This window comes from Paramisgurnus dabryanus, chromosome 20 (genome assembly GCF_030506205.2).
Source record: "Paramisgurnus dabryanus chromosome 20, PD_genome_1.1, whole genome shotgun sequence".
Lineage (NCBI taxonomy): Eukaryota > Metazoa > Chordata > Actinopteri > Cypriniformes > Cobitidae > Paramisgurnus > Paramisgurnus dabryanus.
Genome location: NC_133356.1, coordinates 19,460,363 through 19,475,265, shown reverse-complemented (window position 1 = coordinate 19,475,265; position 14,903 = coordinate 19,460,363). Strand labels below are relative to the sequence as shown.

The 14,903-nt window shown below is 36.6% G+C and overlaps 1 protein-coding gene and 1 long non-coding RNA gene across 3 annotated transcripts in view; one reads left to right on the top strand and one right to left on the bottom strand.

Moving 5' to 3' along the window:
- Positions 1-14,903, top strand: part of nrg3a (neuregulin 3a) — a 354,166-nt gene that overhangs the window by 306,397 nt on the left and 32,866 nt on the right. For both annotated transcript variants that reach the window (XM_065296948.2, XM_065296947.2), the window contains exon 4: positions 9,001-9,027. In XM_065296948.2, coding sequence (XP_065153020.1) covers positions 9,001-9,027 — 27 coding nt within the window. The remainder of the gene's footprint in view (positions 1-9,000; positions 9,028-14,903) is intronic.
- LOC135787609 (uncharacterized) lies at positions 12,363-14,159 on the bottom strand. Its single transcript, XR_010547123.2, has 3 exons — positions 14,020-14,159; positions 13,424-13,570; positions 12,363-13,157 (listed from the first exon to the last, which is right to left on the bottom strand). It is a non-coding gene; the product is annotated as an uncharacterized lncRNA (long non-coding RNA).

The following is a 14,903-nucleotide window of genomic DNA, read 5'->3' as shown; positions in this document are numbered from 1 at the left end:
TTTCCGGACCAATGAAAATGATGAGAATTTAGATTTGGACCTTTGAATGTAAACTTTGAGAACCCCTGGGTATATTGAGAGTTTCGTTGCAAAACAAGATTTTTTTTAATTTTCAGATATCAGTTTTTTGATTGTGCATTCCAATTAATATCAATTCAACTGCAGTTAGTTTGTTTTGATTTAAACCTTCATAACTTAAAAAATACAGCTAAGTAGCATCATAAAACAAAATAATAACATGATAACATAATAATAAACATGTTTTGACAAAAATGTTAAAAACTGAGTTATCTCGTTTTGCAACAAAACTCTTCATATGTATATTGCATTATGTTTGGAGTATAAACTGAAGATCAGAACAATTTAAGGAGGCTTGGCAAAAAAAATGAAATGATTTTGAAACTGATTCTATTACCATGGCAATCTCAAAGCCACCCACTCACATGTGAGAACTCACACGCACATATGCATCCAAAACTCTTCCAAGCGTTGACTATGATGTTGTTGGTAAATGGGGTTCAGTTGGTCGTTCATCGCCTAAGGCTGCTAGAGAGTTTATGGTCTCTCGTGGGTTCATTTACATTTTTCTTTTTGGATCACTAGTGCAGAAATATGTTTAGTTTTGTTCTAAAGGTTTCTCTCTCTCTCTCACCTCTGTCATTGGGGTAAAGCAATAACATTGAACCAACAATGAACAACAACAATGTCATTCAATAGGGATTGATTAAACCTCATTGAGTTGTATTCCTCAAAGATAAGCTTACATTTTCTCACAACCGCTGCATAGATCTAACTTGAGGAATGAGGACACCTTTCCATCAGTACGGTTTAAATTATTTCGTATTTTCTGTTATAGATCCGATGTTATAATTCATGACCTATGTTGCACTGGGAGATATTCTAGACAGGAAGCTGCCTCAGCTATTTTTTATATCACAAATTGAGTGTCTACCTGGTGAATGAAAATACAGTACAAGCTTGTGCAAGAGATGTAACTACCTTAATGTGTGCGATTATGTAGGATTACAAAAAGTCGTCATTGGCTCATAACTCCTGTACTTTATCTAATGTTATGTTATGAAACAGTCCATATAGCTGTTTTGCAGTTCAACCATGAAAACAGAATTAGTAACCCATTCAGTTGAACTGGAAATGTCAAAATAGATCTAAACTCAACATAGATCCAAGCAACCCTCCTCCTTTTCCATAACAGTGAGCAGCACATGTATTACATGGCCTTCTAGTTAGAGCTGAGGGAGGCTGAGGAAATCGTCTATTTTACAACACATCACCAGGGAACTCAGACAAAACAGAGCACATCCAACACAACTCGCTATCTACAGATATCCAAACAAATACAGCAATGGTCTGTATCCTCTTTCTCTTCTGTTTTGAATTTTCCTCATTCACAGTACAATCCCTTTATCATTCATGCAATCATTTCCCTGTTCTTTGCACCTTTTCCTCACTTTGTATTTTGTGAAGGTCTGTGAATGGCAAGTGGCTGGAGAGAGTGTGTGATGGCAAATATCAGTGGCAGTCATAGCAGGTGTCTCACAATACAGTAGCTCTTACAATATATAACATTACTGACTTGCCTCATCTGTTCATTTGACAGACAATTTGTAAAAGACAGAAAATGGTGTTGTCTTTTAATTTGCAGTGGCTCTGTTCCAAAACCTAGTGAGCTTCCTCTGTACGAAGCATTTTTAGGCTTTGTGATCTGCTCATGGCGCATTACTTCTCCAAAAAGCATTCTAATAAAGCTTTTAAAGGTTATGTTCTGTCTGATCCCATTTTTTAAAACCCTAGTTAGTGTGTAATGTTGCTATAATAGCATAAATAATACCTGTAAAATTATAAAGCTGAAAGTTCACTGTTAGGCGATATATTTTCTTGAAAAAAAATCCCTTTTCAAAGCCTACAGCAAACGGGCGGTTTGGACTACAGCCCTCTACTTCCCGAATTAATGAGGTCAATAGAACAGTTTTTTGACTTAACTCCACCTACAGGAATACGTCAGTCACCAGCTAAGCTAACGGCAAGCTAAACTGCTATCGAATAACAACACACTAAACAAACTACACAATCAGAACTCAATACGTATTTCTGAAGGAGGGACTAAATAGAAAAAGGAAGGCATCAGCTCGTTTTGAGCACAGTGAAAACAGTGCTATACAGATAAGTGAATTGTGTGGAAAATACAGCATTTTTTACACGTGAAACATGAACACATGTTATAATGTGCACTGTAAACACAATCAAAACTTTAAAAACACAGAAAGAATGGGACCTATAACACTCCAAAGACAAAAGAAAACCGCATCACATGACCACTTTAAATCATTGTTCCGATCCTCATATGACCAGTGTTTAACGTGTTTTTATCTAACACTCAAAGTTTTAATGAGCTAGTGAGTATAGGTTACCCTACTGAAAAATCCAGCTAAGAACAGCATAAGCTGGTAGCTGGTTTAAGGTAGCAGTAGCTTGTTTAAGATGGTCCTTCCAGCCTGGCAAATCTGGTCAAGCTGGTGAACAGCTAAGTCCAGCTAGACCATCTTAAAAAGTGACCAAAACACAGCTAGACCAACTTGCTGGCTGGGAGACCAGCTAAAACCAGCTCAGCAGCTTATGCTGTTTTCTTTCCAGTAGGGTATGCTGTAAATATTAAAAACAACATCAGACCACACGGATATTGAAATCTATAACTGGAATTATTGTGTTTTTTTGTGTTAAAGTTGCATCTGTGGAAGTACTGTAGATTTTCTATTGTAGTAGATTTTCACATTAAAACATCACATGATGAAATGTAGCCACCTGGTGCGGTCTGAGCAGCTGCACTCTTACAAATAAATAAACCTTCCTGAAAAGATTTACAGTCAGAAAAAGACTGGTCTAAATTGTTCTGTTTTTAGTGTGTGAGCGCGTTCGTGCGCGCTTGCATAGATATACCACACAAAAAGGCACAATTTTAAAAAAGAAAACTAGAAAACAACAACGGGGTGTCTTTAAAAGCCTCTTTTGTGAGGAACTACTTTTTCGGACTTGGAGCTCAGAATGAAAGTTAACCCTTTCAGGCGTTTGTTTTGAATGTCCTAATATCTCCATAATAGATGAAATAGCCGTTTCTTAATATTACTGTTTCTGGATCACAAAATGTAGTTGTACGATTAATTTATGCGAGAACATATAGGCTATGTATAATATTCAAATCTGCAGTCGATTAATAAAGATAGGGCCTATTTATACATTTGCTTAGAAAAATGTGAACATTCGTCAGTGTTCGCTTAGCCCGCTGACCACAGACTCATCTCAGACACTCCTATAAATTTCCACTTGCTCTAATGTATCTGTGTCTGATGGCCAGATAAACACAAAACTATTTGCCAAGTGTATTTTAATCGGCTAACAAGTCATGAAACCGCCCTCTCCATGCAAACGAATGGGGGACTCGGCTCTTAATAAAAAAATTTACACATCCAATAAAATTTTAATAGACACTATTGAATCCCACAGAACATTTGAAAAAGATTATTTACTGCATTTTAATACATATTCAAGTTAAGTCTTTTAGATCTGAAAGTGACAGTATGTAAAATGCATTTGTGACTGGCAAAACAGAATCTACAGGTAAAATAGCATTTATCTTATTTCTGACGGTGGAGGTGTGTCTGTCTGCCGACAGAAGAAAAATGAACAGCAAAGGAACCAAAACTCAAATATAGTGAGTTTGTGTGTGTGTGCTTGGTTAGTGAGGATGATAAAAGGTCGTGGTCAAGGACAAAACTTTTTCTGTAGTTCAAGAACTCCCCAACCCCACGTTTAATTTTATTTTAATAAGATGTCTACTTCTCCAGTACATAGTCAACATCTTTAAAAGCTTTCCTCCTTGAGATAAAGCCATATTATCATGATTGTGACAATCTTTTGACCTTTCAACCAAACCTCTTATCAGTTGTAGCAGACCTAAATATTGTGGGTCATGTCCTCTTCATCTAGATTTAAAGAACACACTAGATTCTGTTAGTGGAGATCTTGAACCGTTGATCTAAAATTCATCTGATAAACATAGATCCATCTCTGATTAAATGTGCCAACAGGAGAAAAATACACCTGTGACCAAACATTTTCTAATTAATAGAGCTCAAATAAATACCTGGGGTGTGATTACCTTGTTCTGTACTTGGCAGAACCATTTTTTCAGATTTTGTTGTTGTTGTTGATGTTAAATATAGCTATAAATAAATTTATTTTAATAATATCATGTTGATAACTTTGAATTGGGGACTTTTTTGCATTGGGTGTTTTTTGTTAGCCTGGTCCAACCAGACTCTCGTACATTCATTTCATTTGTACAGAGAGTCTGGCCACGCTCCATTGCAAAGCGTTACTTCCGTTAAGGAGGGTCCTCTGTTGAAGTTTAAAACTATTGGATCTGCCCAGAGTCACTCAGGATCTGGCATAGGCGATCGCTAACGTGTGGTCGTGACGTACATCATGCGCCGAAACCGGCCGGAAACAACAAGTACGAATAATCAGACCAACAAAACTTAGCAAACCTGGTTCTTGCTCCGGCTTTAACTTCTGTATATTCTGCAGTTTTGCAACAACGGACCGAATAGTTTTTCTCACGTCTTTCTCCGCTGCCATTACTGAACTACAACTCAAACTGACGCACGACCTCACGTCATCGTTCTTAGCCACCCCCATCTGTTCGCTGATTGGACCTGCGGATTTTTGCAGGAGAAAACGAAACGCTACACAGCAGTCCCAGACGTAGTACTGAAGCGAAATGAAAATTAAGCGGAAGCACGTAGGAGGGCGGAGCCAGGCTAGTTTTTTGTTGCATTGGTGAATTATAGGCAGTTCATGTCTTGTCATGCACAGAGGTTCCACAGACATACTGAAAAGTAAAAAAAAAAAATTATTGCCCCCTGCCACATAAAGCCTGCCCTATCCATGTAAACAATTTGGACGTGAGCCAAAAAAAAAAAAAAAATTCCCAATAATAATTTCCATTATTTTAGTTATTTCGTATCATGTTGATGTACTTTTTTGTTTGTTTTTTTCTGATAAGTTTGGTTTAAGTTGGTTGTTACAGTAGATGCTATGTTAGATGCATTTTTGAGATATTTTGGCTTTTTTACAATGGAAGTCTATGGAGACGTGTCATCCAGATTTTTACACTCTATGGCCATGCCCTTCAAAAGCACCCTTTATCATGATTAAATATCTGTTATGACATTTCTGAGTTGAATGTGTGAAGAGAAAAAGCTTTGTTAGAACAAAGCAGCCAAACGAAAATGCTGTTCAGTCTGCAAATCAAAAGAATAGTTTTTTAACAGTCATAATGCAGTCTAGCATTTCTTCATAATAATTTCAATTCGGTTTTCAATTTAAAGTGCTTGACTGTGTTTAGTTGCAAAATTGCCAAAGTATTATGCATGAAGCGATTAATGACAATATTCATTTCACAAAACAGAAGTAGACATATCAGTCTTTATTCTTCTGTTATATAGCACTAAGCTTCAGGAATTACAATGAATCAACAATAGCATTACAAGGCCATTGGGTACAATTACATTTAGGAAAGGGAGCAGAATCACCCCACTTCTTCTCGATAGTGTGACAGATACTGCCGAGGTCCGGAAAGACTGTGTAAACTTTTCTATGGTAAAGTAGATAAATACCTGACAGCCTCATTCAGTAGATTAATGTTTTGTCTGAGTTTCATGGCTAGCCCTCATCTCGGGTCCACTTCAGGGGACTATAAGTACAATTTGAGTCACATCCCTTGTGAACATGTGACTGAGGCAATTTAATGTCAGTGTTTTCTCAAGAATGACACAGAAAGCGTCCGTATCCATCTTTCTCATGTTTTTTTTAGGGACAGATCTGATCTCATACAGATACAGATATTGCTGAAAAGAATCAGTTATTGTGAGCTGTAATATATGAGCTTATGAGTTTACTAAAGTGACTGTATGTTTTTTTTACAGTAGCCTTTAACAGAAGGTATGCAGTCCTTGGGTGCTTAAAGAACATTTATAAAGAGAAAAAGTCCTTGAAGGCTCACAGCTTTGAAGAAAAAAAACTCTTAAAGGCTTGATCATGTATTATTTTTGGTTGTGTGTGTGTGTGCATGGGTGTTTCAATAGGGGAAGTAAATGGGTTTGAATCCCCACAGTCTGCACCTGCCTCACATTCTGTCTCTCCTTTCACTATGACATCAAGGTACAACCACCTTCATCCTCACCAGCCGTACCGTTCCCTCACTTTTCCTGCATAGGTCAGAGGTCTTGGCATAGAGACAAAGAAAGCCCTGCTTTCATTAAAAATGGGAGAACATCCCAGCAGGCATCGTTTCCTATGTTATATGCAACGCAGGTTCACTCGCCATAAGCACCTCTGCCTACATTCCTGTATTATCTAAAATACGTTGCTTCGCTGTATCTTTCTATAGAATGTCCACTAGATGTGTACTTTTTTCACTGGTTTATAAAGTTTTAAAGCAGATACATACACAGATTAAAACATGCTTGACTTTGTTAAGTAGATTTGTGCCATAGTCAAATGCGTGGCATGCCCAAATGACTTAAGCTGTCCTTGTGGCTTCATTTTTTAATAAAAATTAAAATCAGACGACTAAAACATTCAGTTGCATTTTAATCATTCATTACTGTCTCTTTTGTAAGTCACCACTGATTCCTGTAAACAACAAGTTCTTGACATACCTCAGCTAAACACGAGCAATCCTGACAGTAAAGACATTAGATGCACAAGCACTGAATGAAGAATATACTGCAAAAATGTTTAGTACAGTATTGTCTGCTTTGTAACCTTGAATGAACCCACATTAAAATGGAGGATAAAACCAGTGGACACTGCAACCGAAAGATGCAGCGATATGTACAAGGAGAAATGTATTTCAGATTATGCAAAGATGTAGGCAGAGGTACTTGATTCCAATGGGCTTTTGTATGTTACATGATTGTTACACATCTACACATTGTGTTTTATTATGTTCTGTTGTACATAGATGCTTTACATTTTTAAAGGGAGTTTGTTAGCATTTTCAAACACTGGCACCGCCTATAGGTCACCAGTGTGATTTAGAAACATAAATTGTAAGTGTCACCAACATAATTTATTCTCTTTCGAATTTATTTAGACTAAAATCTAGAGTTTTGTTGTAGATGGGACATTTTGATCCCAAACTTTCAGACAGTCGCATTACCTCAATTTGATTGCATGCCAAGGAAAACAGAGAGTTCTCATAAATGAAAAATGAGCCGAAATCTTTGAGGCTGACTAAAGAAAGCAAAAATGGCATCTATATTTGTCTTTGTGTAAAAGCATCGCTCATATCCGACTGCTGTCAACGCATTTACAGATCCTCGAGAGATACCATCTTTTACTCAGAGTTCATCCTGTTTACTCCACTGCATTAAAGAAAAGCAAAAATAAATCAAATGCCATGCATTCCTAAATCTGCCACAGAGCACATACCTGGAGCACAGGTACCGATTCCTCTGCTCCAGGGAATTCTCGGATAATAAAAATATATTTAAAGGGTCTGATTTACTGAAGACATTAGAATATGCAAAATCTTATAGCCTTAGGGGAAGCAATAACATCGTGAAATCATTCGATTTTATCATAACTTATTATAGCAAATAATTTCCAAAAAAGGCCTTTCAATTATTTTTTGATATCAAATATCTGTGTAAATTAAAGTATGTGATTACCAGAAATAGAACGCTACCTTCAACAAAAGCTACACTGAGCTAGATGTTTTATGAAGCATAAAATATTCAAGTATATAACGTTTTAGGTTTGTAAAGTGGTTTTGTAATATACACATCATAACAGTTTAAGGGCCAGATTTACTAAATGGGGCAAATTTGCGCACGAGCGCAATTCCAAAAAAGCGCAGATGGGAGTGGTAATATCTGCGGGTTATTTACTAAATATAAATAACACAGGTACAAAAGTTGATTTCCATATTGACCAACGCAATCTACTAAGAGCAGCACAAAATTTGGGGTGTGAAATCCCAACCGGAAAACAAAATGCAGGTTTACGAGAAGTTTTTGAAATGTGACTACTTTTTTATTTCCTCCAACAAATATAAAAAACATGGTGTGGCAAACATCTATTTTTTAATAATAATTCTATGGCATTCCAAATAAACTGTTATGTGTTAAAAATTCTGTTGCCATGAACCACGCGCTCTCTGAGCTATGCAATTCAAGCCCAAGACTTGCTTTGTTTGGCGTTAAATAATGGCGCAAATACCACTAATATCACACGGACAAACATTAGTAAACCGCGTTTGCGTGAATCATTTGAATACTCTCCTCTGATAAATGTTGCATCTAAAAAGAAAACTCCTAGAAATGCATATGCAATAAGGTCAGTCCCAAAATAAATAGACCACACCTTTATCCAATGCACGTCTTTAGTAAATCTCGACAGTTGTTACTTAACTGCAAAATCATGGTTTGCACTGGCCCTAAATGTAAATCTGGCCCTAAATGTATTACCTCCACCAATGCCCTCAACAAGGTTGAAGACCCTTGTTCTACACATAGTAAATCAGGCCCTAGAAATGCAGTGTTGGACCGCTGATCTGTTTTCTGTTAGCAAACAATTACTTTATGAATGTCATTAATTTGATTGAATGAATCACAGACCAGTGACCGCAGATCCAGCCCACAATCAGCAGCTGTTTTATGGCTTTGTTTGATCTGGAAGTGGTAAAGCAAAGACTCACTCTATGTTGCACCCATTACGTTGCCTCACATCATTGTTTTGTGATCAAGTTGTGCACACAAAGCCCAGCGCAAAGCTCTTACGTCAACAGTAACCCAGAATAAATGTGTTCGCTGTGAGAAATGAATTCAAATGTTGAACGTTATTTTTTTACATCTTCTTTCTCTTTTTCCTTTCGCTTACCTCCTATCCTGCTGCCCTCTCCTATCTTCGCTGGAGCAGTGGATCACTTGGGCATTGAGTTCATGGGTAAGGAAAAAAGCTTTTTCTTATTGGCACAACGATGAATCACGCTTGCAGAGTTTACATGAGCCGAGGCGGCCGTGTATCTGCTTTGTGCAGCTGTGCCTGTCTTTTCATTGCATGTGTTTGAATGTGAACATTGCTGTTATCTCTTTTGACTGTGCACTGTATGTGGGCTAAAATGTTTTTCCTTCTTGACTTTTCGCAACAAATAGCTTCTATGTTTAGAACCCAGAGTCTTCCAGAACAAGCAGATATTTACAAACGTGTAATAATTTTAGGATAAGGTGGCTTTATTTAGTTTTAACTGGTGTTAAAGTTCCTCTGCCTCCTACCGGAGAATAAAAATAGTTCTCTGACTTTCTTTCTTTCTTCTGTGGCACACAAACATTGGGGTTTTTGAAGAATATGCTTGCCATTGTTTTCCAAATAGTGGAAAGTTATGTTGTCAAGCCACGAAATGACAAAAAAAAAAACATTACAAACATATGATAAAAATATATGATATAATATAAATATATGATCAAATATTGTTGTGGGTAAAATGTATGTACAGGTATTCAGCTATTGTATGTATTTAGATCAGTTAAAATGTAGTGCTCAACTAGTATAGACCTCTTCTATGTTTTTTGTTCCCTGACAGCCCTCATGCACTCATATGGACAAATGCTAGCAGGATATTTTCAGCCTGATCTTTGTACATATTTTAGTTGGCTCAATGGTATGAATTTAAACTGAATCATACAAAAACATACTGTACGTTTATTCGAAAAAAAATTAAACCTCACCCCTTATCCCAGCGTCACATGGGCAAAAGCAAACTGTACAAAAACATATCTAAATGTAAGTAAATGATGACAGAATTAAAATTTGAAGGTGAACTTTCACTGTGAACCTGAGTTTACTTCTATGATGTATTAGTTTATAACCACCCTGCCTGTGCACTTAGTGTTGAATTTGGTTATTATTTAGTAATGGAGATCAAATTATATCGATTGGTACAGTTGGGAAAATAGCATCATCTTATTGCTCTTCCTTTATTCTCTAACTTCCCTCTCCTCCAATCACGTGCCTGTATTCGCCTTGCAGAATTCTAATGCTCTTTGGTCTCCTTGGAAACGGCACTGGGATGAGAGGACAGTATCAGGAAACAGTGAGGATGAATTTATATTGTTGGCACAGTTTCAAATGTAACCGTCTCAGTGTGAGTAACACAGGTATTAGTGTCTAATAAAAGCTACTGCACTGTGCATTTGACCTGAATTATGTAAAACAGAAATTTAGTTCACCTGATATACTGTATAGGGATGTATGTGCGCATACAGTATTTTGGTAAGCGTACATCAGTTGTTTTCACATAATCAAAGATCTTTTATGTTTGTGTGTGAAGTGCATCATCATACACAGAGCTTTTCGTTTGACATTTTTGTGACATCATCTTTGGCCTTTATCAGTATTTTGATTATAGCACTTGGAGGATTCCCAGGGCTGTAGATCGATGGGCGAGTGTGGGTAACAGCAAGAAGGGTTTTGTTCACGTTGATTTCCAATATCCATTGCTAAGGTCTGAAACATGCTTTCCCAGAACAGTCCTGATTGAGAAGAGCAGGTTCTTTACTTGCTTTGACTCATTTCATCAAGTTAATGACTGCATTGGTTACCACAGCAACGACCACAAGCAGTTTTGTTAACAAGATACTATGGCCCGTCCACAGCAATTTTGGGTTTTCTTAAATAAAAAAAAGATACTTATTTAAGGTGTAGTTTTAAATAGGGATGTGCATTTATGTCATTTTTTCATTTCGATTAATCCATAGGTCTGAAGAACGAGTACTCGATTAACTGGGGGCGGGGCAATCAAAGGGGCGGGGCGTACACGTCATGGTGAAAATGAAAATATTTTGATTAAAAAACTCAAATAAAACTTAATTTTGAAGAAACTACGACAGAACAATGAAAACATACTAGATTATTAATGAATTAAATGTTTTTAACAGAAACCTCTAACAGGAAAAGCTGCGTGATGAAGTGAAACTAAAGGGTTAATAAACACAAACCGAAGCCCTTTCTATTTGACGCACTCTGCATAATATTAAGCCTTTATACAACATAAATATACAACGTGCATCTATCTGCATAAAATGCAAGACTTCAACTAAGGTTTCAACTAAGTTATCTAAAAAAAAAGAAAGTTTAACTCCCTTTGTGGATGTGCATCAAAAACAGCGCACTTTTAAACACGTCCAGTCAAAGTTCAAGCTTCATAACATTAAGCAGCTTTAAGTGTTTTGCTATCATGCGCGTTTAGCTGTGTCGTGTCGTCCTCTTACCTCAGTCAAGATGTAATGGTAATGCTCGTATGGCTCTCTGGTATCTCTTGACATTTGATGTTTAAATATGAGATGATAATCCATTGAACTTTTGACGGCGCTGTACATTTTGCACCTGACTGACTGTATTTCCGAAAATCACGACATCCTTTTAAACCATAGTGCCTCAGTGATGTGAGTTGTGGCTGGCTTCACGGGATCCAAGAAGTCCTCGCTGCAGCTTGCAGCGCGATGACGTAGTGGATTAATCCAGTACGTAGTGGATGTTCAAACACGCATGCGCAGTAAATATAAATCCAAATCCAGTACGTACTACGTAGTGGATGCTGTAATACACATGCTCGGTTGTGTGTATTTGAACACAAACATTAACACATTCGCCGTGATAATGCCGATAAACGTATTTGCTGTGATCCTAGCTTAGTTAAGAAGTCATAAGTTTACGTGGATACCCACGTGCAAAATAATACCATGTTTTCGCGTGTCCAGTGCAGTTATTATCACATTATTCATCCCTTAAAGCTGATCGTATTGGATGAGTAGGCTACTTTAAACTCATATTACATTTTTAGCATTGTGTAATGTATTATCTTAACATGTGGCGTACACAGCCGGTATTAAACAATCATCTTTAAACAAGATAAGGTATATTAGCAATGATATGCAACGTTTTAACTAATAATTTATTTGAGTGTTGTATTGGAGTTATTAAAATTTATATATATAAATATATATTCATATTCAAGTTATTTACTGTTAAATCGAAACAAAAATAACTTGTCATTAATTTAAGTTGTTTATTTATTTAACTTTTACCCCACAGCTTATTCAATTCACTGATGATCGGTGACTGCAAATATCAAAATTTTTTTACAATAAACATTAGGCCTAAACATGAATTTAGTGAAAACCCAGCTATAGTCATCTTTCTGTGATTTACTAGTTTCTACATTAACTCATCCTACATAATGTAAACAACATTCTGTAAAAATATAACCTTGATATCTTCAATATTGAATCAGAATCTGCTTTATTGCCAAGTATGTTTTTGTCACATACAAGGAATTTCTCTTGGTGACATGTTACGGACATACATATAATAACTAAGTAAAATTAAAGACAATAACACACTAGTCACATAAAAACAAAAATAATTTAAATAAGCAGTATGGTACAGTAAGTATATGTATAAATTTTCTCCTTTTTTACAATTGTGTGTAGTGATGCATGTATGGATGTTCAGATGCTGTTATTGTACAGATAGATAATAGGTGATATTTACAGTTTAGAATAGTATTTACAGATGTACAGTATGTGGTGATTATAAACAATATACAGTTACAGGTGTGGAAGTTATGGGTGCTTTTATTGTTTAGGTTTTAGCCTGAGGAACAAACGGTTGTTGTGTCTAGTATTCAGTGCTCTGTAGAGCCAAAGGGCAAAAGTTCAAAGAAAGTGTTGTCTGGGTGTGTGGGGTTGACTGAGTAAAATCATGTCAAATATCAAAATCAATGTGAGATTAATGAAAATAACACTTTGATGCTCAATATATCATAATTACATTTCAAGACTTATCCTGTTTTTTCACAGGCAAGGTCACATATAACTGACTGCAGTCAGGTCAGTTAAAGCTTTTGTCACAGTTTGATCTTAAATAGTTTAAGGTCAGTGCCACGCCACCACTGCTTTACTGATGCAGAATAGATGAACAATTCCTCCCTGGGACACCCTTCCTCCAACTCAACCAGGTGGACAGTCTGTAAATAAATCTCTACACCATGGAGAATCTGTTCCAGTTGACAACACCTATTTTAAGAAAGAAAAATAAATATTAAAAATTAACTTAAATGTATAGTCTAAATCTAGGGATACTTTATATGAATAAAAAAAACACTGTTACTACAGTATAAGCATAAATATCCATTTACATTTACACGTTTGGCAGATGCTTTTATCCAAAGTGACTTACAGTAACATGCTTTATTTAGTATGTGTGTTCCCTGATGATATTTGCTAGTAATGTAATGCTCTACCAATTGAGCTATGGGAAAATGTTTAAATTAATAACTCACTGTCAAGCCAGACAACATGAGCCTTTTCTCTGAAAGATGCTTCACTAACAACATGGTGAAAAAGCTGGCATGTCAGAGACAGTCTGAGGAAAGCCACATCTCCATCTTCTTTAATGAGCAAGGGCATCTTGCCAAATCCAGTCAAATCTACAAAAAAAAAAAAAAATCTCATTAAGTTGACCTTTTCAAATAAAAATGCAAAGGATTGTTAACATACAAGTACTAAGCCTCTTTTATAAAAAATACAATCCAGATGTATTAATTTAAGATTAAGTGATGGTTACAGCATGTGCACCTTGAAATTGTTGGGCAAATGTCCTTTTAAAAGACATTCATCTAGAACAATGCAATAGCAAAAAAAAAACCATTAGTTAGCCTAGCAAAATCAGGTTAGTTTTACATTAGACCTGCAGTCTGTCCACGGTTTGCATATATGCATATATATATATGTTCTGAAGTAATGTTATAAGATTTAAATGAGAATCGCTGTGAACATATTAAGCCACCTTTATACCGCTTCGGACACCTAACACTAACGTTACACAAGACTATACATGTTGAAAGAACAAATCAGTAAAAAAAGATTAATTACCTACCTTTATACAATCACTGTTGTTAAATAATCCATCGTTTTTCGGCAGATTCTTCTTGAAATACCAAAGCACGTGCGATTGTTCACCAATAACAACACACCACCGCGCATGCGCGTAACAATATATTCACGGCGCATGCGTGTTTAAACATCCACTACGTATTGGATTAATCCACCACGTCATCGCGCTGCAGGCTGCAGCGAGGGGTGTCTCACGGGATCGGCGGGCTGGCGGGCTGCCGCGCATTGCGCGGATCGGCGGGTTTCTGTTGTGCGGTTGCGTGGAATTTAGGGCTGTGACGGTCATTATATAACCGTGAGACCGACGGTTATAGTTGAACACCGTCATTAGAACCATATAACCGGCAAAACCGTGTTATTAAAATATATATAAAAAAAAGTATCATACAGAATTTTTAAATACTTTTTAAAACAATTGTTAACAGTCTGTGTTATACGCCCCACCATGTTCTCACGCAGTGAAAAATACAGAGCGGAGCAGACACTGACAACGTGCTGCCATACAGGACAGACCAGGTTACTTTTCGGTTACTTTTGAGATTAAACATATTAAACAAAGTCTCACCTTTCAAATCATCTCTTCCTTCTAGTTAATTTATAGCATCAAATAAACATGAATGACCATAAGAAGGAATGTTGTTTTAACCGCGGAAAGACGTCAGTACACTCCGCTTTTCAAGTTCAAATTCTCCCATGCTAATCTACTAACTCTCCTGAAAGCACATTCACTGCTTGTCTTGCTGTTAATTTTAAATAAACGTAGAGTAAGTAGCTAATCAGTGTCTTGTTTATTCAAACGCCGGTTTACTTCGCAAGTGTGAGAACTGAACAGCGCGTACTGGATGTGGAGAGCGTTTGCCGCGCGTG